The sequence below is a fragment of the Rhinolophus sinicus genome, linkage group LG12, assembly GCF_036562045.2.
Source record: "Rhinolophus sinicus isolate RSC01 linkage group LG12, ASM3656204v1, whole genome shotgun sequence".
In the NCBI taxonomy this organism is placed as follows: Eukaryota; Metazoa; Chordata; class Mammalia; order Chiroptera; family Rhinolophidae; genus Rhinolophus; species Rhinolophus sinicus.
The window spans coordinates 16,088,493-16,113,493 of NC_133761.1; the positions used below are offsets into that span (position 1 = coordinate 16,088,493).

Here is a 25,001-nt window from a genome sequence, read left to right on the forward strand (position 1 = left end):
GTACTTCATCTGTTGAGTTTAATTGCTGTTTAAAAATGCTTCAGCAATATTACACTATAATTTGCCATTGTAACAAACATGTATCTTGTTTACCAAAAGTCATGGAAATAGAGCACCATTTGTGAGACAAACATTTGACATTGGAGGCTTGGCCTCAATTTCATACATATTTTTTGCAAAGCAGAAATTGTGAGCTTTACACTACCTAAGACTAGAAGATATCACAAGTAGATGAAGGTGTGTTGAGTTTTATTACTGGGATGCGTGAAAAAGTTTTGCCTCTCATACATGAAACTTGTACCTGAAGACGTAGAAATTGCCAGGTTCTTTTGAATAGGTGAAAGAAATAAAGCAACAAAATGCTAGTATCGTGCCTTGTCTAGAACTATCAAAACATCCTCATGTGATAGTTAAATTAGCAGTGGGTTTTTTTTTTCCTTTTCTAAGTGATACATTAAACAAACAAACAAAAATGCATGTTGGATTCAATGAAAAATAGTAGTTCTCACAGAAACATCTGCGAAATACACAGGATTTTCCTCCTTTTACAGGTGAGGAAGCTGTGGCTCAGAGAGGTTAAATAACTTGACCAGTCTCAGAACTGGCAGGTGGAAGAACCGGTTATTTTCATTACCCCACATCGATTCCTTAAAATTATAGGGCAACACAGGTTGGCGGTTCTAGAAAGATAGGAATGTTGTGCCATGACAGCCATTCTACGAGCTGTTTCCAACAAACTTCAAGAATATGAGTGAAATGCTGTTACCGTCTCCCAAAACCAAACTCGAGCTCTCCAGAAAGACCTTTTCATGGGGCTGGGCCACACAGCCGCCTAGGATTCCCTCACGATCCTGTTGAGAAGAGTAACTCATAAAAAAGCTTATTTGCGTAGAGTTCCGTGAGGGGCCCACATAATCAGACTAACTGAAGTAGGAATCATTGTAAGTAAGAACTGTTTCCCAACCCTCGAAGACAGGAGTAGGTGTGGAGAAAACTTGCCCAACTATCATTTTAAGGTGGTACATGAAACATTCATTGGTCCCTTACAGAAGAAAATAATGGTTTGGGCCACCGCTGCACACCGACCCTAAGGAAACAGCAGGAGCTTCTTCTCACCCACTCTGTCTGGACCAGCGCCATTGTGGGGCCGCCACAGGCAGCAGCAAGGGCCTGCCTCTCTCGTCTGTATTTCCACTGAAAAGGTGGGAGGCAGAAGGCTTCTACAGTTCTCCTGTCACAGTGAGAGAGACTCTCACACTTCTACTATTTATCACATCATAGCTCATTCTAGAGACTGCTGAGTTCTCAGGGGCTATCCAAAGGTGCATACAGTCCAAGCCCTTTGCCCATAAAGTTTCCCTAACTAAGAGGGTGGATAAGATGCGGGCAGAGTTCCCGGGCATTCTGTAAACAGCAAAGAGTACCCCTTCTTCTCACTGCCCCCCTGGAATCTTGCCCTTCTTTAATAGCATGCAGGACATTATGTGGTAGTGCATGTCCTGTGTACATATCTCTCATTAGACTGGGAGCTTCCTGAGGGCAATGACAAAGGCTCTTTGCTATTCATTGTTATATCCCCGGTGTTTCACACAATGCCTGGCACAGCAATCAAGAAATTCTGTTTCTTCCACTGTTCATCTGTTCATGCAACAAACTCATACAGAATTTCCCAACAGGGAGTGAGAGGCTTTTTGTAAAGATGGGAAGCCTTCTTGAAGTGGCGTGTGAGCTGGCTTTGTAGGAAGGGGAGAATTTGGGCAGGAGGATGAGGAAGGAAGCAGAGACCATGTAAAGAAAGGAAGGTCAGTACAGGACAAATTTCATCAGTGACTGTATCTGGAGTGTAGGGTGGATATGGCTGGCAGGATATGCTGAAGTGTAATCAGAAAGGGCCTGGAATGTTAGGCCAAGTCTTCTTATCAAGTGGGATGCCATTAAACGGAATCCCCCTGTTCTCCTCAGAGCGCTCCGGAGATGACGCAGGTCTGGTGAAGGACAGGGAATAGGGATATCGGGGGCTTCTCATTAGAAAAAGCGTGTCTGGGAGTTTTCTTCCATCTTACAAATGATGGAAAATGAATGCTGCATTAGCGACAAGATGCTAGGTCTTGTCTGTGATGCTACCATACTCGTTTAGGGAGGTGGTACCACATCGTGACTAAGAGCCACAGTACCGGTTTCCATCCCAGCTCCACTGGTGACGAGCAGGGTGATCGAAACTCCGTGGGCCGAAGTTTGCTCAGTTTCAAAGTGGAGCTGATAATCGTATGAACTGCAAAGCTGTTCTGAGGCTTAAAGAAAGTGCTGCACGAAAACCTCATGGGAACGGTACTTCTTGGCACACAAGGGTTCCACAAATATTAACTATCATCATCCCTTCACTTTCACGTTCCTTGGTTTCCTCATGCAAATGGAGATAATAATACTTGTCCCAGCCTATTTCTTCTGGAGCCTGACAGAATAAAATGCAATTAAATGTGTGAAAGTAATTTGGAAGTAAGTGCTGCAGAGCGGCAAGATGGCGGGAGGGCTGTTAATTACCATATCCTTCGCTGAAAGGTAATCCCACGAGGCTGGGCAGGAGGGTAGGGAGCTCATGTACGTCCAGGCTCTTGGCCACAGGTGCACAGACATCTCTAGGTAGAAAATGTCAAGATGAGGGCCTTACCGTTTTACTGATACAACATGACAAAGATGGGAACAGGGGAATCTACTAAGCAAGAAAGAAATAAGATTTAAGCCCTGCAACCTTTCAAACGGTGTAATTTCAAACATCATAGCCCTGGACATCTGGGCTCTATTACCTGAAATCCCATTAAACCCTCCGTTTCATAATTTGGTGTAGAACCTGGTAAATTGCAAGATCTTGCTGATGGCCACCAGCCAGTTCAAGCAATTAATCACAAGGGTCCCCAAGCAGGTTTGCAACTCAGGCCAAGTAGGTATTTTTAAGGGGAAACTGTGTACACAAAAGAAATAGCCCAATGCATGCAGTTTTCATAGCAATATGCCTTGTAGCTCTGCCAACACAGAGAAATGATCTGTTATCATTAGGACATCCAAACCTCATAGCTTTTTCCTCAATGGAAATTAGTACTCGCCAGCCCAGGGACGCTCCCCAAACCTTGTTAACTGTAATATAGACTGTAACCTGCTGAGAGCTGATGGATCCAGTTTAAACAAAACTGAACCCTACCCTTTCCCCGCCCTCAGCATCTTCTCAATTGCGGGAACTCAACTTAAACTGAGCTTTTTTTCCTTTTGAACTTTTCCAGAATGTCTGGCCTGTTTGCATTTGTTCCTGTGTTCCAGGCCAAAGGGCCAAAACCCACAGCAAAGAAATAACCTTGGAGCCTGTTTTCAGAATACTGCTAGACATAACCCCAAGGTGAAAGGGCCCATAACAAAAGAACTGTTTCTCATAAGATTTCTTGCTTGGTTTTGCCAACTCAAAAGGGTTTATGTAAACGAGATAATCTCCTGCACTTCAGAATGTTTATAAAGGCCTTCCTAATTACTATTTTGTTTATAGAGTGATTCTGGGAACATGATGGCGAACAGAGGGGAAGCCTTGAGCAGGAAGAGGGAGAGTGCGAATCAGAATAAATTTACTACATGGGCGAGAAGATTTGGGGCTCCACCATGCTTTTTAGGTTTCTTCTTTCTGAAACCTTTTTACTAAATCTTTCAGCTTCAGTTTTCAACTCTACAAAGCTGCGTTATCCAATATGGTAACCACCAGGCGCATGTAACCATTTACATTTAAATGAATTACAATGAAATAAAACGTAAAATTAATATCCTCCAGGCTCTAGACACACGTCAAGTGCTCAGTAGCCACAAGTAACTAATGGCTGCCATAGTGGACAAAGCAGATAGAGACATGTCAATCATTGCAGAAAGCTCCATTGGACAGCGCTGCTCTATCTACATCCAGGATCTCTGGCCTTGCTTCTCAAAGTGTGGAACTCAGCGCTCAAAGACCAGCAACATTTGTATCACCTGAGAGCTTGTTGGACCTACATGATGTACATTTTACCAACATACGCAGGTGACTCATATGTATATTAAAATGTGAGAAGCACTATTCTGAAATACGAATTTTTTATTTAATTTTTTTCTAAAGAAATGAATCTTAGCTTTTTTTTTCCCCAATGAAGAAGCTATTGAATTGGTCAACAGAGAAGACTTTGAGATTAAAATAAAATTACAGAGGAGAAAAGATGACTTTAAAAAAAAAAAAGGAAAAGGAACTTGGTTTATTCATGCAGTTGGGAAACACACAGGCCACCATGTTCTGTGCCTGAATGAGGTGGGGCACAGAAGCAAGGGGAGACACAGCGCCTCAGGATATAATCTGCCAGCCTGTCTGACATTATGGAGATGGGGACGGGAATGTTAGTGCCAACTTGGATTAAACTTCACAGTGTATTTTCATGTTCTATCATGAGATTTATTGTTGCTTGTGCCGGTGGACAGAGCTTTGTTCTGGAAGGTTCTGTGGACTTTTAGAGTGGCTGTTGGAATTTAATGACTTGAGATGCTTGCCTCTGTCCAGTGCAGAGAATGGAATCACCAGGTTACCTCTAATTGGCTGTACAAATGTATCCATGCTGCAAGCATCTGGCCTGGATACTTTCTCCCAGAAATGTATCATCTCGTATTCATGTGGTACAAGGTGGTAGCTACTTGCCAGCAGGCTTCTAGTTCAAGATGGCCGTAAAGCTAAGTGAGGTTTTGCCATTTTCCTGGGGAAACCATGCTCTGAGACTGAACTTGCTAGGTGTCCGGGGTTATCACAGAGAATGTATAGAGTTCAGATACTTGTATAGTCTGAAATTCCTAAATCGATTTTGATTAGAGAACAGTACTATGTCCCTCGAACAAATTCTGCTCATACTTGAAGAAACTGCTAACCTCACTTATGTCGCCTTTACTCATTCATTCATTCATTCATTCATTCACTCAACAAACTTTTCTAGAGCACCCTTGGGACTACACACTGCAGAAAGAGAAGAGTAAGGCATACTCTTTACCTGAAGAAGCTGGGGGTTAGCAGCAGTAGTGCTAAAGGGTGGTCCTCAGACTAGCAACATCGGGGTCCCCTGTAAGCTTGTTACGAATGCAAATTCATAAACGCAGTCGAGACCTACTGAATCAGATTCTTTCCATTTGGGGCCCCAAACCTGTGCTTTACCAAGCTCTTCAGGGAATTTCTAAACACAATAACATTTGAGAAGCGGTAGTCTATAGACAGACACATCATCGGGTGATTCTAATATCGTATAATAAATGCAATTATACAGGTATGAAACTTTCCAAGCACTATAGCCCCAAGGGCGTTGGGCATTTTAGTAAATGCTCAATGGAATAAACGTTGTTTGCTTACTTGATTGATGGGCACATGAATTGGCCTGTAGAAACTAGACAATACTGGGATGATGGAACATACCTAAGTCCCCAGGACTTTGAATGGGTTGGATAGCTTGCTTGGGTCTCGCCACCTCTGTCTGCCCCACTCTCAAACCAAATATTTGGGTCACTGCACTATGTTACATCCAGCATTCTTGGTATTTTATCACATGAAGTGAACCAGACTATAACCCAGTTTTCCTACTGTCTACACACTTTTCTCTGTCAGAATAACAAACAACTACTATTTAAGTACTGGGGGAAAGGCATAGTCTTTCATGGATTTGTGCCACAAGGGCTTTATAAGAATCACTGAGCTGTTTGTTAAACATAGAGATTTCTAGATCTCCCCCTGGATGTCTGAGTCAATGGAAATGAAGAGAGGCTGGGCAAAACAAAAATTTTAAGAACCTTTTAGAGAGGAGTCTGATGGAGTCAAGTTGAGAACCTCAGAGTTGTTAAGACTCTGAAATCCAGATACTCCATTTAACCCACAGGAACCAGAGTCAATTTCCAAGAGGTGTTTGAGCCTCCAGGCTTAGTGTAGACTAGCAGCTTTACTTGTGGTGGACCAGTATGGGAACAAATACAGTGTTACTGGTTTTTTACCTAAGGATGAAAAAAAGGAGAGGGACAGTGTGCACACAAATGCATTCTTTAGCCCTCAGTGTGTGTGTGTGTGTGTGTGTGTGTGTGTGTTCCAGCATCACTCATCTCATGCACTCTCTAAAACTCCCTAGAGACAGGTGTCATCCTAAGCCAATGAGAACTGCAGAGCCAACTGCAGAAAGACTCCTCTTACAGATCAGGAGCCAATCACATTCTAACTGAAACAATAAAACCAAGGACTAAGAGGGTAGGAGATAGAGACCAAGGCCTTCCCAACCCATCTGGGTATAAATAATCGCCGGAAAATGTTCCCAGGGGTGGGGGTGGGGAGGCGGACCTTGGGACCTCATATTTCCTGTTAGCACTTCTGGAATCCTGTCAGAACCAGATCGGGGGTCACAGCCTCGCCTAAAGGCTACAGCCTGTGTTAGGTCATTTACCTCTCCAAGCCTGACTTTCTTCGTGTGTACAGGCTTACCTCGTTTTACAGCGCTTCGCTTCAGATGTTGCTGTTTTTGTTGTTGTTATTTTTTTACAAATTGAAGGCAAGACCCACTAACAGCAACATATTAGGACTTGCTTTATTGCTGTAGCCTGGCACCAAACCCACAAGATCTCTAAAGTATGCCTGCCGCAAGGTCGTGATATTTACCTCCTCAGTTTACTGCAAAATGGACACAGGTTCTTAGCACGATGCTAGGCAGTGGTGAGCACTTGGTTAACGATAGTCTTACTGTTATGGTCATTGGAGTTGGGGTTCTCAGGAGAAACAGAACCAATGGGAGATATTGGTTCTCCAATAGGAAATAGTATTTCTCTATCTACTCACATATCGGTAGAGAAAGAGAGAGAGACAGAAATCTATCTAAAGAGAGAATTATTATAAGGACGTGGCTCACACCATTATGGAAGCTGAGAAGTCCCAAGAGTCTGTGAGGTGGAGACCCAGGAGAGCTGATGGTGTAAGTTCTAGCCCAAGTCCAAGTCTGAGTCCAAAGGCAGGAGAAGATTGATGTTTCAACTCAAAGGCAGGCAGGGAGAGCAGATTTTCCCAACTCAATGTTTTGTTCTACTCAGGCCTTCAGTGGATTGGATAGGCCCACCCATCTTGGGGCGATCCGCTTTGCTCAGGCTGCAGATTCAAATGTTAATCTCATCCAGCAACGCTCTCACAGCACACCCAGGATAATGTCGACCCAAGCATCTGGGCACCCTGTGGCCCAGTCAAGTTGACACTTAAAATTAACCATCACCAAGTCATTGTGGTTTGCAGTTTACTAGGGGTGAGGAGAAGTTCCTGCTTCATTTGTATGCATCATCTGTTTTATTGCCCTTAGCCCAATACTGACACTCATCTTATTTGAGATTCTGACCTCTAATTCCACGCAGCCAGGGTATAGAGTTGATTCCTTTAATCATAGTCTCTGGCAACCACCCCTCCTCAAACTCTAGGGGGGCAGGTAGTGGCAGAAATGACACCAGTGTGCCTGAGAAGGCGTATGACTTCTCCCACCCAAGGTCCGGGAGCAGAGTTCAGTTTTATTGCCACATAAATCTCCCTTTGCCCTTCTTTTATCTCCGCACTTCTCCCATACGTAGTAATTAATTAATTGAGCATACCTGTTTAAATCATCCAATCTTGATTCTTATAATGGCATGCCTGTGAGGGTTCTAAAAGTTAGAAATGATTTAGTATTAGAGGTTTTGATTACATTGACTATAAAATCAAATAAAATGAGCAAATGATGACTGGAAGAGGGGAGTGAGGTTGGAAATTAGCCTTATTTCCTGTACATACAAGAGGCACACATAAGTTGGTTTTTATCTTGGCCTATTTTAGGAGCGATATATTTGGCTCACAACCAGGAATGGAAGAGAAACAAGGACCTGTATGCTCTGAACCAACCTTAGCATTATTGTGAGCCTGGTAATTCTTTGAAGTGGGGGGGGAGGGGGGAGGGGCTGTCCTGTGCATTCTGGGATGTTTGGCAAAGTCCCTGGCCTATACCACTCATGCCAGTAGGACTCCCCAAGTTGTGACAACCAAAATGTCTCCTGACATTGGCAGATGTAGCCTAGGGGGCAAAAGTGTACCCCGTTGAGAAACACTGCTCTAGACACAGGAAAAATTTTAGACCATTAAATAGAAACGCACTAGCTTTCTCTAGGTCAAACCTCTTATTTGTGGTACTTTGTGCATAGGATTCATGTTTGCTAAGCATCATGTCATACAAACACAGCTACTTGCTCTCTCTCCTGCATTCCCGTTGGAGGTAGGGAATTTGCTTTCCTAACACACTGCTCATTGAATCAGGAAAGCAGTGTGGTGAGAATGGATCTGTGTTCTAGTCCCCGCTCTATTCATCTAACAGTATGGTTGTGACAAGTTAATGAACTTGGCCTCATTTTTTCCAGGTGTGTGACGAGGCTAATGCAATTCAGGCCTCAAAGATGGCAGTGAGGACTCAATGAGTGACTGCCTATAAAACTGTACTTGGCTCGTTGTAGCTGTTCAATAAATGTTAGTTAGTTCTGGTTATTATGGGTTATGTGGGGGCCACCGCAGGTCTCTCTACTTTGCAATGTGCATCTCACACCTGCTATAAATATTCCAACATCGAAATGTAGTTCTATTCCACCTCAAAGTCCCCAAACCTGAGTCACCTGAAAGACACTTGCAGGTAGAAGAGATGGCCCTTCTTTTTGAAGGGAAGACACTAAACAACCTTTTAAAGAGATGAAGTCTTATTTCTTTCCTTCAACCCGTGAGAGGTGGAGCTTCCTGCACACAATAGAGGAAAGTACTCTTCCCCAAACACACCAATCCCTTCAGCCCCTTGCTGTTGGAGTGGGTAAGGTAGAGGTGCACATACTCAGTCCCACGCCTGTTCTTGAAACCTCTGCCAGATTGGCCATTGCCTCCCAGGCCAGCCCCTTCCTGCCTTTGAAGTCAACTCCCCTTATCATGCACTTGACTGTTAATGACCGCACTAATCTGGGGGAGAGTGGAAGCCAGTGTGTGTTGACCATGGCCTTGGCAGGCGAGAAAAGTGTTATCTGTCTCCTGGAGGGTGCAAAGGCTTGACTTCCAGACATGCTGTTTCTTTTTCCTGGCCCCCAGAGGTGGCATGAGGACACTGACCTACTTGTATCTCTAGTTTCTCTAGGAAATTTTAGGGATTTGTGGCAATAATAATTAGTAATAATAAATAGGAGCCATCAGTTAGCAGATATTTACTTTTTGTCGCACCTCATGCAAAATGCTTTTCCTGTGTGCCCATTTTATCATCACAGCAACCCAGTGAGGTGGGGATTATGATCACCTTTTAAAGGTGAAGACACTGAGGTTTAGAGAAATTCTTGTTTCGACATCATATAGCTGGGAAGTGGTGAACCTGGGATGTGAGTCCACATCCTCCTGATGAGAGCCCATGCTCTGCAGCCACTGGACTAAAGAGGAGATTGGTTCCCAAAATGCCTAAACTCGTAACATTGGCCCATCAGACAGAGATGCGAGAAAGAGCCCTTTACTGTTTGTTAGCTGTACAGCCATACATGGCCAGTGCCCTGATGCCCAGTGTGCTTGAGTAGTCAATCCTTAGATGTAGGGAAAGAAAAAAGAGCAATGCCCCTCTCTATAGTCAGACCTGAGCTATAGAAATGACTCTTAAGTAAAATTAGGTATTGAATTAAACAACAACAGCAACAAAAAAGAGAGAGAGAGGAAAAAAACTCTCTCCAACATAATTCCTTTCTTGATTAATTTCACAACTATTTATTAAGCACTTTCTGTATACCTGGCACTGCACTTTGCATTAGGAAGACACACAACAAAAAGACGTGGCATCACCCTGAAAAAGTTTAGGAGGCAAGATAGATACATTACAATAAAGTGTTCATGGTGGGTTTGGTGGTAAACCTTTAAGATGCCGTGAATGTATACAGGGGAAGTTGTCAGCTGGCATCCGGGGGAAAGAAGGCTTCATATGAAAAGTGACACATGAGGTGATCTTGAAAAATGGAGAGGTGGGTGTTCACTAGTATTAGTGCGTATCCAAAGAAGGCACCCTAGGCAGGAGGAAAAGGTGAGCAAAGGCTGCAAATGCATAGTTCATCTGCGGAGGTAGAAGGAGTCTGGGATGGCTGAAGCCCGGGGGATGGAGCCCAAAACGTGTCCCTTCTCAAAGACCACACAATACTGCTTGTACAGAGCCAGAACCATCCAATGCAAGCTGCCATTCTGCATTTTGAGCTCATGTAGCTTTTATATACCTGATTCCTATTGCAGGTAACAAAACTCTAGCAAAGTGATGAACGCAGAGCCCATCACTATGCATCTGTGACAGAAAGACAATGGTTCAAGCCTTACTCTAGCCACATACCTGTACAAGCAACCTGAGTAAACAAGGGGCTCCTTACTCCCACGTAAACCCAACTCAACATGGTGACACATTCAAAAGAAATACAACTAACTGCAAAAGGATCAGAGAGCAATGAATACCGATTCCATGGAAAGATGGTCAAGGGAGAATTACGCCATAGCACACTCTTCTCTTTGGCCAACCCTTTCCTAAAAGTACCACTCATGTGGCAGCCATCACCCCAGATCTCCGACGTCACTCCCTAATCTCCAATTTTTCTCTCTGTGGCCTCTACTTCTATGTGTATTCATGTCTAGTAGGACATTCTCTCTGCTCTTTCTAATATCGCTATCTTTCTAATATAAATTAATTTAACCTCCAATTATCTTCCCTGCCCACTAGGGCCCTCCATTGTGTGGACTGGGCTTATGGAGAAACACAGAATTCTACTTATAAGAAAGGGGAGTGGGAAAGGCTCTGAATACTAATACTTTGTATATTTGTCCCTGTTCCTCTTGCATGTCAGTAGAGTGAGACATACCTAATTCTGAAAACAGATTTGATATTCTCACATCTGTGATCTTGGGCAAATAATACCTCTAGGCCTCAATTTCCTTATCCAAAAAATGGAGATAGTAGTACCAATCCTAGGAAGTGTATTGGAGAACCACAGGTGAAAGAGCTTTAAAGTATAATAGGCTCAGCTTATGTCCATGGTAATAAGTGTTGCTATACATTAAAATTAGACACATCCGCTTTCCATCAGCCACTAGAGACTCACGTGGAGAACATAGTTATTTGAAGAAGCAGCAACTGTGATAAACCTAGCTACCAACTCCTGACTTGGGATCCAAAGTACAGTAATTAAGTAGAGTTCACTATTATCATTATTCAGTTTTAAATTTTATCTTATACGATATTCTTAATGAGACTTTTTCAAGGTCCCACATTTTCCAGAGCTGAAGTTAGCAAAAGTCCTAAGGGTGGTGTACTGTGTCAAGATCTAGAAATCTCTCTTGTTATTCCAGATGGTACTGCTCCCTTGCATGGTGAACTGGACGGAGGATTTTTACTCGTGTTGGCTTTATCCTCCCTTCCGTAATATGAGAGTATTATCTCTTAATAAAATTGTGAAGTATTTATCTTCACGGTAGTATTAGTGAATGAAAACAATCATGGATATTTCAGTTAGTCAACGCTCACAGGTCAGATCTGCACCCCGGTGAGCCTACTTTTTGTTGCTTTGTAAAATATTGTGATGACAATAATAAAAATTGTAATGCCTCTATTATTTCACTTACAGTGCTTTTCTATGTATGCGTAAGTTTTATATTGTAGTATATCATAACTGTTTACCATGTTGCTACACAATCATCATAATTATTACCTTAATGGCCATGTAATCATCCATCTTGTTAATATATCGTAATTTACTAAACCCAAATTTTCAACAATAGGAGACTGGCTGTTTTCCAAGTTTTCCACCATTAAAAATAACCTCTAGGTTGCATGTTTGTGATATAGTTTCTTTCATGTTTTAGATTATTTCCTTAGGATATACTCCTACAATGGGATCACTAGTCAAAGAATGTGAATTTTTAATAGTTTTTAAACAAATTGACATTATTTTTCCAGTTTGCAATGCCATCAGCAATATATTAGTATCCATTTCATGACAATGTTATCAATAATGTGTATTATTTTATATTTAACATGCTTCAAAAGTACCTTGTTTTTGCATTTTCTCCAAATAGTGAGTTTTAATCAAACATTTGCTTATAAATTGCGCATTCTCTCATGTTTTGAAAAGCCAGTTTGAAAACCAAGGTAGATTTTTCTTTCTTAACATCAAGAACTCTTGCTATCCTCTTCCACTGTCCAATAGTTTTATATATTAAATAAAGCTCCTATTGCTATGTTTCTGAGCAAAGCATTCAATTGCACTCCTATATTAACTAATAAATGAGGACCTGTGGATAAGAACTATAGGGAGAACTCACATAAAGTAATTAGGAAATTAGAAAAATCAGGACAATAGATCTGCACCAGTATTCCCAAAGTCAAAAGCAAGGCTGCAATTCAACTAGTTCAATGTCTGGCCAGATGTTAATGACTTTCTCTATCTAGCTTCTAGCCTACTCCGCCAAGCTAACTTTTCAACTAGCAAACTCAGGAGCTCCAGCCAGACTGCTTCCCATGTTTCCTTCTAGGTTTTATCCCAGGAAAGCTTCCTGATGAATGAAATTCACCCCACCCCCAACCAAAAAAACACAAAACCTTCACACCATTCCCAATCTGACTTTGTTCCAGATCAAGTAAATGACTGAAACACAATTGTGTATGAAATGATTTCCCAAACCACAGCCCCATCAAGGCTGAATACCAGTTCCAGAGATCTAGTTTTGCCCTTGCTTCCTGGTGTCCAAATATTAAAAAATGAAATAAACGAAGCCACTTGAAAATGGAGATGGAGCGATCATGCCAAAGGAACTGCCTTGCACGTCTTATGCCTCAGACGTTGGAATCTTAAAACAGAGAAAATAACATTTGCACTGGGCGTCATGCAATATTTTGCCTCCACAATGCTATGTTGTGTTTGCAAGGATAACAAGAAAGCAGATATGATGACTACGGACGTTTGACTACCAGACTGAAAATTTAACACATTGTTTAGAAATAGAATCACTATGTTAGCTTATCTGCACCAATAGAAATGCCTTCCTTCTACTGGTGTAATTGTTCCTCTGCCCTTTCTCATAAATACCTATTGCCTTTGTGTCCTGATCAGAACACTCTGGGCTTCTGTCTGAATCAGTGCTTCCTAAATAGCTGGGGGGTTTTTTGTTTGTTTGTTTGTTTTAATCTCAAATAAATACCAGTTGCCTCTCACTTTGAAAGGTGTTTTATTTTTAGGTCAACACAGGCAAATTTACCTGTCCCTGAGATGGATGTCTTCCATGCTCTGCCAAATGATGGAAGGACATTTCAAGAATACATGCCACGATAAATTTGTCCTAGAGTTAAGGAACCAGTATCTTCACTAGAGCTTTCTGTTTGACCGAAGGATGTACGAGTTTGTTTGAATAGTATAACTGCTACCTACCAGTTCCTGGGAACATAAAGAAATAACATACTATGTTTTCTCCTATTTCCTCTTGCAGCCTCAACCGAGGGTTCTCCATAACTGTGGTTAGCCTTCCAAGCTGCTGTCCTGCCAGTTGATACGAACATGGCCTGTTCCTCACAGAAAGACTAACTCATGGCACTGCCAGAAGAGATCCTTGGAGCATTGCCAGATGAACCAGATTAACTGGAAAAAAAAAAAAAAAAAACACCCATTCAGTCAAGATTATGGGCTTTGGAACAATCTTAGTTTGCTGTGGATTTTAAAATGGGGTGCATACTCTGCAGTGCCAACTCATTCCAAGTGGTCATTGGCAGACCATTAGCTGGAGAATTGCTTCCAGTTTTCATCACTGTGCATAACTCAAGCTCCTTTGGGGGAGCTGTCTGTACTCTTCACTAGAAGGCCTGCTTTAGCATGGCAACTACTGGATCCTTTTATTATGTGTGCAGATGGCATGATGTGTTAGAAAAAAAATCACAGCAGTTCTGCAATCTCATTGGAAGTGTTCACCATATTATGCCCTGGTAGGAATGTCAACATGTCTCAGTTATGTTAGTGATGACACCTCAAGGTGTTCTGTCCAACTCTTAAGCACTTTATAGGAGAACGCGACACCGGAACGAATCAGCATGTTCAGTACCTGTGAGAAAACAAGTGTTTCCTTTTTTCTTTATAAATCTTGTCCTATTTCTGGCTCAGACTGTCTAAGGCAAACTCCCCTCCTAGCATAGCCCCAGTTGTTTGTGGTAGATTGGTGTAAATATGGCCAACAAACTGTTAGCTTTTACCTCTTGACACTTTACTGAACTGGATTCCTTGTAGCACCAAAGGGACGTAGAAGGGGACCTGCTGATTGTAACATATTAGCTCTTGGTTCCGCACACCTAGGCACAACTTACCACATGCACAAACAAATGCTCAAACACGGGAGGCTTCAGTTTGGCCCATGTGTATATCCTTTCAATCTACGTAAGAGTTCTTTCCAAGAAAAACAGGTCTTTTCCTCAAAGCCCATGGTGGGTTGATGGTAAAGGCAGCAGAATGCAGTTCTCCTGTGTGATCTGATTTTAAGACTTTGGAAGACTTTCTAGGTCAAGTTTAAATCACAGTTCTCTGGAGTGAAACAAACAAGTGACAATGCATGCCTAGAGAAGGAAAAGGGTCCAATCTGACACTGGGTTCCTTCCTCAATAGAGGATCTACTAGTCCCTTTAAACCTTTCTGGGATTATACCCACAACAAATTTTATTTTACTATGTTTTACAACAAAGCACAGCCCTGGGAAACAGGTCAATCCATTTATCACTTCTCTTGAAGCATTAGAGAAATGTCCATATTGACTGACCCTACATAATGCTCTAGCCCGTTTTTCTCTGAAAATATAAAGTTGACTGAATCAAAAACTCAGCAAAGTATGTTCTGTGTGTGCGCCCGTGATCCCAGCCTGGGACTGACAGGCATCAGAGACTTTTACACACACACACACACACACACACATACACACACACACACACACGGTGCCTCAAAAAATGTATACACATTTTAAGAAAGGAAAACTATTAAAATTGTAATACTCAATATATACCAATAACGAAAGATGAATACAAGTCACCTTTGACTTCTGCAATTACAAGAGGTGCTCAAAGTGGTTACCATCAGCGTCCAGACACTTCTGATGATGGCGAACTACTGCTTGAGCAATGTTGACCAAAGTGTCCACTTGTATACATTTTTTTGGCACCCCCGGTATATATATATGTATATATATCTCAACTCTGGGACCCTGCCAGCACACACATCCATTGTCTACTCTTCCCAAATCTTGCCACCCCTGGGGGGTCTCAGGAAATGCACAGCTCACTGAAGAATGCCCATTGAAAAACAGGCTATAAACTGAGATTTGGAAAACTGACAGGAAAGGGGAGAGAGATCCAGATGTGATGTGGGTGATTCAGCCATCAGGATGCCTCACCGCAAGCCTGTCAGGCTGTCGTGCCAAAGAAGGGGGCTTCCAAGAGGGAAATCAGGGGCGTTTCAGTCACCACCAAGACCTGGCCCATTGGCAGGTTAGCAACAGGGACGCCAAGACCTCAGCAGACCACAATTCTTTACAAATTGAGAATTAGGAGGCCAAACCCTGGCTGCCAACACCCTTGGACATAACAACCAAATTTCCACTGCCCGCCTCCTGAGTTTCAATTCTAACAACAGGGCTTCCTCCTCCTTTCATTTCTTCCTGTATTTAGCAAGCGTTTGTTGAGCACCTACTATGTGCCAAACATTGTGCTGGGGCAGGAACCATGTACAAGGCAGACCCTTCCTGCCCTTCTGAAATATCTCCTCTTCCCAAACACTATCTCCACCTCAGCTTTTTCACAAGGAAAACTGCATTCAGACAGCATTCGCTCCCTGCCAGAGCAACCTGGGGAAACGGGCATGGCAGCAGGCAGTTCCCTTGCCTGAGGAAGTGGGCAGGGGACGAAAAGGTAGTGGACAGTACCAGGCCATGTATTTGGACCCTTCATACACAGCCAGCCCTCCCAGGGCCCAGGTTTAGCTGGTAACAGTTTCCCAGGTTTCAGTTGCTTTCCACCCTGGTCACCTGTAGTCCCATTCTTTATAGAGTCACAATGGTTCATCAGTATGCTGGATTCTCTGAAACTCCAATTCTATCACTAGTCCAAGGGACACAGAATTGGCTCTGATGAATCCAAAAGAACTACTGCCAAGTGCTGAGATACTGTAGTTGGGAATTAATTGGTTTAGCCAGGGACGTTGTGAAACTACTGCTAACACCCTTGGAAAGCTGGGCACGCTTGATGGTGCAGATGTCCATTACGTGATGGTGATTCCTTCTTACTTACTTTGGCTTTTGCAAAATATGCTCTGAACAGTTACATAAGTTGAGTTACATAGCCCTTTTTTTATTCCTTAAAAGAGTGCTGGGAAATTATGAAAAGATGGTGAGTGAAGATGGAAATGGGAAAGGGCAAAAAAAAAAAAAAAGAAAACACAAGACAATGAATGAGCCCAATGGAAGATGACTCCTCTAAAAATGCCTTAATTCCTGGCACATACCACATATTTGAATATGAACCACTACTCTTTCCCAAACTGTTGACCTCTCTTTGAAATCATTGGGGGGGATAGTTTGGGAAATGTGGTGGCCTAAAATCTGAGCAGTCACAGCTAAACCAGCAAAATGGAGCAATGATGCCATTTTCAGGCCTGGGATTCTTTGTGTTATGTGTTGATCCACAGTTACCCACGGTTACTTCCTGCTGGGCTGTACCTTCTTCACAAGATGTGTGTAGGAAATTTCACCCCCCAGAAGTTCAGAAATGGCTGGGGTGAGTTTTACTTAGTAGGAGGCAGGAAACAGGGAGGTATGAGATAAATATTTTGGTGTCTAAGGGCTGTAAACTGTTGATGCTTACGTTTTCCTTAAACCTGTGCTACACCCTCTATTAAAAAGCCAACACCCACACTGGTGCAGGAAAGGCACTCTTGGGAATGAACAGAAATGAATAATTATCAGGCCTCCCAGGGTGCCAAGAGGATTAGCTTGTTCTAGCTGCAGAACTGAATTTAAAATATGCAAAGCATCCTCTTTCTGCTAGGGTGAAAAGCAAATCCCTTCAATAGACCTACCTAGGGGGACAAAGACCCTGCCAGCTGTCTTTGTGGGTAATGACCCATCTTCAAATCCCTGCTCAGGCTGTGTGAGGTGTGCCCACACATCTGACTGCTACCTCCACAATATGGATGTCTCCAGAATCTACTTCTCAGTTGCCCAGACAGAGGCTAAGAGCCCTTAATTCTAAGGGAATTCTGCCATTTTTAACATTCAAGGGAAAAAGGAATATCAACCTTCTGTGAGAATATAAACTCAGGATAAAATCCTCAACTGGATTTACCCCCTTGTTACTTCCAAATGCTTTCTTTGTCTGCCAACGTCACAGAATTGATTTTGGATAGGAACACTAAAAGACTCACGGAAGAAGAGTTTTCAAGACCCCTAGCACTTTAACTTCACCAAGGCCTCCTCTTTCCAGTGCATTTGCAGCTTCATTCTTTGTGATGTTTTTCTCTACATTCTTTAGAGTAATTTTGTTACTTGACAACTAAACTTAAAGCTGCTGTAGTCTCTTTTTGAACATCTAATCTTTGAAAATGACATATATTTCTTTATGCCTTAAAGGCTGTTTTTATTCACCTTTCCCACAGCCCTCTCCACCCCAGTTTTTTGCTTTGTGGATTTTTTTTTTCCTTTTACTTTTTTCTTTTAACAAAGTTCTGTGGGTAGATTTCAAGTATTCTGTAAAGAACTCAAACAGAAAAGCTTAGTCATCTCCTTTCCCCCCCCCCCCAGTATTGACTGTTATTCTTTCTGAAGCTTGATCTTGGTGAAAGTTTGATGCCCCAAAGCCTGTGGGACATGGATTTCCATCTCCAGGGGATGACTGGTCAGTGCTACTAATCAAAATGAGGCCCAGGGAGTCATGAAGGAAGACAGACCAGGAGCTACATCTGCTCAGGGCACAGCTGGGGACTCTATTTCAAAGACAAACAGGTCCTGCCCCTAGTTTCCTTGGATCTGCATCGAATCCTGTAGCCATAGAACCATCTTAGGAATTCTGCTTTATCGACGTGCATGACTGCTAGCACCACTGCACAACTTCAAGGTCAAAGACGGCCTCGTTTCCATTGTTTTGCCCTGGTGACTTAGTCTAGTGCAGACACGGGGAGCGTTGTTTCGAAAGCTATCAATTTGTGGGAAGCTTAAGGAGAAGTTAGCCCAGGGCACAGGGAGGTTGTGCCACAAAAAAGCAAAATGACCTGGAGATCCTCATTTGGGAAGATGGCTGAAGAGATGGTCTCAGTGCTGGTTTTCTTCTGGCCCTCATCTTGGCCATGCAGGGAAAATTCTGGGCCATGGGGTAGAGCTATTTGTCAGATCCAAAAATTTTAGGGTGAACTTCACCAGTGACAAATATAAAGGGGATGAGCCTTTGCGTATGGGTCCAGTTTTAGACCAACAGCCCCAAGACCGAGAGAAATGACTTCCCCAGAACAGCAAACACAAAGTAAGAGGCTTTGGAAATCTGGAGTTTCATTAGCCACACAGGGCTACTTCAAAATCTTAAAAGAGCTCTAAGCATTCTTACTTCAGAGGCTCCTTTCCTCAACGACGTCACACACTAAAACAGCACCAGCAGAACACACCTAATAATAAAATTTCAAAGTAACCATATGACATGTGTTGAATTGCAGTTGACTGGTTGACCATATTAACTGTTGCAGATGTTGAGATATGATTTCTGATGACACAATGTTCATTTCATATTTGGAGTTCATGGTTTGGGGATTTCATCTGTTTAATGGCTTGTTTTGTTGTTGCTGTCGTCTTCCTAACCTCAAATCTTTACAGAAGCCTTAGAAAGGCTCTTCAATCCAGGCCTTTTTGCATTAAAGTACAGAGGCAGAAAAAGCCCTACTGTCGAGAATGACAAGGTGATGGTTAAATTAATCCAGCGTTGGAGATACTCATTCCTAAAACATTCAAGTCACTGAAGATTTTGCTGGTTGCCTTGTGCATTGTGTGTAGCCTTTTAAATTTCAATCATTTGGAACAAAGGAAATAAATAGTCTGCTTTCACATGGCTTTGCCACATTAGCGTGCGCACAGCTACCCAATGCAGAATTCAAAGCTGGGCTGATGTACCAGAGCACACAGACCTGTTTTGTGTGATTGCATTTAATCACCACCAGCACCCAAATTCTATAAAAATGGATTCAAGTGCTTTACTCTAAAAGAGATTCTGCAACAAGAGATTCTTATAGATCATTACCTCTCTCAGGGTGGAGGAACCGATCTTGGTGACATAACCTTGAAGAAAAAATTGCTTGCCATTTAATGCCTCAAGCATCTGGTGGTGTTTGGTCCTGTCCCGTTTCCACCGCCTGATGGGGGTCTCCTCCCAGCTGCCCTGAGCTTAGCCTGGCCTCCCTCCAAAATAGCACAAATACCATGAAAACACCTTTTTGAAGCTCTAAGTAGACTCGCTATTCAAGCATAATTCCAAAACTATGATTTGGATTGAGCACTGTCATGGTTCTTGCTTATATGATCCCTAAGTCAATTCTAATTCTTTCTATGTATTTCCAGTGTGTGTGTGTGTGTGTGTGTGTATATATATATATATATATATATATATATATATATATATATATATAATTAACCACAATCAACTGCATTTATGTTTGCACTGGGAGCTGCCTGCCAGCACTGTGGCACCTTTTGACAATTCCCAGGCCTAGTTCCCATACAATGTATTGGAGAGTAGACCAAGAATATGTTTTTGAAGTGCATAACCAGGTTCTTTTTCCCATCAAAAGGCCCCTATTTATACATGTAAATTTAAAGAGAATAGGGGAGGAGGGAAGTATTCATGTTTGAACACTGGAACTTTGTCTTTTTTCATTGTAATTCAACTTCCACCTCAAATCACCAGAGAGAGAAGCTGTACCCTCATCAGTGAGTGTTGGCCTCCACTGGGAGTAGTTGGGGTTCCACTTGCTTACTTCCACTCATACGGAGGCAATTTGAAATCTCTCTGGGGCTCTGAATGATCTCTCTACCACTACCTTTCCTCCACCAATAGAAAAATGCTCTCCTTCCAGGGCCATGTTTGAGGAGACTGTGGATGAGTTAGTGAAAAGAGTTCACAGTGCAGAGAGCTAAATAATGCCTGCTTCTTGACTTTTCCCTGTGTGGGTCATGGTTGACACAAAAGCAACACACTCATAGGCTGACAAGCCAAGCCAGAGCACATGTGTTGAAACTAATTCCACCCAAACTCTTATGCCACTGAATCATGCGACTGTACTTCCAATGAATCCCCCTATTGGATATCATTAGGCAATAAATTAACAGCTGCACACAGAATTTTAGAAAAGATTAACATTGTAACAAAATTACACACTGAGAAAAGAAAATATTGATCTGTTGTGGTTTATAGACTAGGGTTATTCTTAGGACACTGCTACTGCTCTGATGAAAGGGAAGAGATGTTTTTAATTCAAGAATACTTGGATTCGGTAGCAATTACCCGTCTCTATGTGCCTCTGCTTATCTGTTTGGGTTGCTAGCTGTCCTGTCTTAGCAGATAGGGTTGCTTGGAGGCTAAAATGAGCAAAGGGGAGAAGCTGTCCTAGACTACCAATATCTGTGCAATTATAATGGTGATGACTATGGACGTTGGTCAGGGAGCCTTTTCCATTACTTTACGCCCTCTCCTCATTGCTGTTATTGCTAAGACTCCATTCTGGGATTTTAAAAAGTAAAAGAAAGAATGTAAAAAAGTAACAGCATTTTGCGCGCACACATATGTACTTATTCCGTTATATGGAGGCTGGTCTGCAAAACCCGCAACCAAGGCACACTTTTATCTCCACTTCTCCACCTCCCAAAGGTTTGGAGCATGGTGACCTGGCTAAGTGACAGCGTCTCGGGCTTGGCAGGTGAAGATGGCCAGTCCCAGGGTTGGAGAAGACCAATGAAAGTGTGAAGTTAACAAATTGAAACAGAGAGCCATATCCAACTTCCTGATGAGCTACTGTATATGACGTAGTATTTCTTCTAGGAAAGAAAGAGGAAGAAAAATCACACAATGTGACTTGAGTATAAGACCAGTGCTCACAATAGCCTATGAGGGGAGCAAAATCTGATTTAAAAAAAAAAAAAAATGGTTCACTTTTTTACAAACCCTAACAAACGTGGCTACAAAAGCACATTCCAGAACACAAAAGCCTATGTACATGGTAGACATTTCTATAGCTTCCTTAAGTGAGTAGGTAAACCAGCAGTCTGAATTCTCTTAGTCCCCCAAGAGCGGTTAATTAAATAAGTCTTCTCCTTATTCATTGCCCACAATTGTGGGGCTTTTTTTTCTCTCTATGCACCCTAGAAAAACCCGCAAGACTGGACTTAAGAGGACACAAGCAAGTTACGTGGTTAAATAAGAGTGCCTTTTCTGTTGGATGTTCATTTTCGTTCCCTGGATTCCCAGGGCATATAATGTTTAGAAACTTTTTTCTCTAAACATAAGAATTATTGTGCACCACACTTTTGGACCACCGATTTCCATATCTTAAGCAGCTATCAACTTGCCAATTCACTTTGGGTCTCCTTTATATTTTCTTATAATGTTTCTTTCTTTTGGGGTTGTCCTCAAAAAGAATGGGGGGCATGATTCTTTTTAAATTGATCGAAATGAAACTGTACAGATTTTTGCCCCCTTGTATCTATGAGCATGATCTCTGTCAGGCTTGAAAATCTGCTTTATCATTTTGTACATTTGACTATTTTGTATTCAGCATTACTTGATTCCTTCTGTGCATGGCACTGTATTAAAATGTGGGATTTCTATTACCGTGTAAAAGTGTCTTGATTCTGATTTTCAACATATATCCTTGGAAAGAAATTACATTAAAATTTTTATTTCTATTTTCTTCAGCTCATCAGCTTTGCAGAAGAAAAAGAAAAGTTAACCGCATTTCACTTTCCCTGAGTTAGCTAATGATGCTATTCATGGTGGAAAATTGTCCTCAATTATGCTGTGTTTCCTGGAGAAATAATATATATGAAATGAATTGGTGGCCTCCCTCCAGCTCCCAGCACACAGAATTCCCCCAGCACCAAATCCCACCAGTGAGATGTCTATTACGGTTGGATGCTTTAGTGTTGAGCACAGCTGGGCAAAACACACAATTTTCTCCATCCCCAGATATGGTAACACCCTAGAAAGAGATGGGACAACAGTTCTTGGCCCACCAATTTGCTCTCACCCTGGAGAGCTTTAAGTGCACGTAATGGCATGATTAATGGCATTTCCCAGCACTTCCATCTCCCTCTCTCTCGACGGTAACCAAGGACAAGCTATCTGTACTTTATCAGTAGATGTCCTGACCTTCAAATAACACCTGCCCAGTAGATCTGGGATTAGAAACCAGTTTTCCCGAACAGATCTGGCACAGTTCATTCCCTAATTCAGCAAACATCTGGATACACTCCTCTCAGCCATATATCTAAAAGATGCCAAATTTTTTTCTCAAATTGCACACACACATACACAAATCCACTGATTAGTACGACGCACCAAATATGAACAACACACCATTTTACCCACTTTAAACTACCATTTTCACCCTTCTTTTCTTAAGGAGACATTGTACTTCAGGCCACTGTGACATTACTGAATATGATGAATTGCCTCAACTTGTACTAGAGACACACTTCTTTCCCAGAAAGGAAGAGACACTTATAAATTGGCTGAAAACGAAAGAAAACACCTGTTACCTTTTTTATTACATGTTTACTGTAAATCTAATTTGGGGTTTTGTTGTTTTTTTTCCCCCGGAGAAAAGTTCCAAAAGCAAAACCTGTGATAACCTTTTACGTTGACTTAATGATTTAATGTATAAACTTTCTAAATCTGTTTGTATAACTTGTAACTTTAAAAGCACAATGTACTCCCAGTTTCTATTCATACAGACTAAGAACACAGGAAAAGTGGGGCGACCATTTTATCAGTCACCCTCTTTAGAAGATGTAAAACAAGAGCCCCAACACCCAGCATTCTCTTTGTCTTGATCTTTCTTGGATCATTTCTGAGCATTCCTTCTCTTCTTCTTGTCTCCTTTTCTTATCATTTTTTTTCTTTGTTTCCCTCTGTCAGTTCTCTGCCTTTAACTGAACCACTTCCTTTCTGGGTTCTTTTCTTGATACTTTTTTTGCCATGCTTTCCACTCCTTCTATCTCATCCCCTTCTCCCTTTTCCCTTCCCATCTCAATCTCTCTCCTCCCAGCCATCTTAACCCTTCGCTTTATTTTTCCTCTATGTAGGGCAGGGCACATATTATTTGTATTTGATCCTCATCTCTTGGCACATAATAATTGCTCAATAAATGTTAGGTGAACTTGGTGCCACATTCTTCCCAGATTATTTTCCTTCTTCTACTGAGCCTAGCAACTACTTCTAACACTTGGTTAAGCGAATTAACTCATAGTAATAAAGACTGAATCCAGATTCGTTTTCTGAAGTAGGTGAAAGCTTTCAATAGTAGGTCACCTATGTAGCTTTTAGCCCACGCTAAAAGTAGGCAGACTCTCCTAGATACCATTTTGCCAGGACAAATAAAAGAGTTCCTGCCATCTCAGTGTTTTGGGAACTCACACTTACCGGAGTAAACATGATGGCCATATTTGGATCAAGGACAGTGATGTTTGTGAGAAGCTCAGATGAGGCCACCAAAAAATTTTGTTGACCTAAGATCATTCAGAATCTTAGGATCTTATAAAAATCCCTCCTTGAAACCTAGTGATGGAGGAATATTTTTCCTGTGAGTCCCCAAATGATGTAGATGATGTTGGATCCGCCGGCAGTTTCTGGGTGTGGGTTGGGATCGTGTCTCGTGAGACCGAAGAATGGAAACACAGACCCAGGAGAGGCAAAGAGTTTTAAAAAGAGGATAGATTATTGAAAGAAAGGGTCAGAGCTCCCGAGTGGGAGGGGGTCCCGAATGGGAGTGGCCCTGTGACTGAGGCAAAAGCTCTTACTTTTATACCTTCCCTTGCCTGTTTGGGGAAGGGGAGCTGTTTAAAGAAGGGAATTGACACCTTCTAATGAAATTTGTCTACCAGGTTTGTTCTGTCTACCCATCCTGGAGGGATTAGCAAAGTAACCCACTCTTATCTGTCAGATCTGTTCCGTTTGTCAGGCCAAAAGGAATTTTATGATTAACCTCAAGGCCTTGTTACATTTTGTCCTGGATCAAAGGAGTGATTTCAAAACCTGGAGTTTTAGGATATGACTGTCTTTGTTTATTCCACCAGGGACCTCCCTGTCTACCTAGGGACATGCTAACTCTCCTTTATCACTAGTAAATGTACACTGCAGTGCTAGATACTTTGTGCCAGAGAGTGCTGTCCCCAGTGGAGAAGATTTCTTATGGTAATGATGAAATCATTTGGATTGTTAATAGTCTCTTTCACATAAATCTATTTTTATGGCATATAGATAATCGTATTTCCCCGAAAATAAAATCTAGCCAGACAATCAGCTCTAATGCGTCTTTTGGAGCAAAAATTAATATAAGACCTGGTATTATATTATATTATAAGACCTGGTCTTATATTATAGTAAAATAAGACCGGGTCTTGTATTAATTTTTGCTCCAAAAGACACATTAGAGCTGATTTTCCGGCTAGGTCTTATTTTCGGGGAAACATAGTATATGTACATTGTAAAATAGCTTTTCATTACCGTTCATGATTGTGTACCTATGTTGAAATATCAACTACAACAAAAAAAGCTTTTATAAAGGCAACCATGTTCTTCTGTTTTTGTATACAACTGAGGAGATGTAAGGTGGGAGTGGGTAATGAGAAGTGTGTATAGTTGTCTCACAAGAGACAATGTCCTCATTCT

General features: G+C 41.9%; 1 protein-coding gene across 4 annotated transcripts in view; it reads left to right on the forward strand.

Moving 5' to 3' along the window:
• Positions 1–21,940, forward strand: part of SAMD12 (sterile alpha motif domain containing 12) — a 360,212-nt gene extending 338,272 nt beyond the window's left edge. For 2 of the 4 annotated variants that reach the window (XM_019714627.2, XM_074316667.1), the window contains exon 5: positions 13,544–21,940. In XM_019714627.2, the coding sequence (XP_019570186.2) occupies positions 13,544–13,566 (23 nt within the window). In that variant the 3' untranslated portion in view covers positions 13,567–21,940. Of the gene's footprint in view, positions 1–3,532; positions 3,553–12,592; positions 13,180–13,543 lie in introns of those variants that run through there. The other 2 variants (XM_074316664.1, XM_074316666.1) reach the window with 2 other exon arrangements.
• Positions 21,941–25,001: the final 3,061 nt, after the last annotated feature.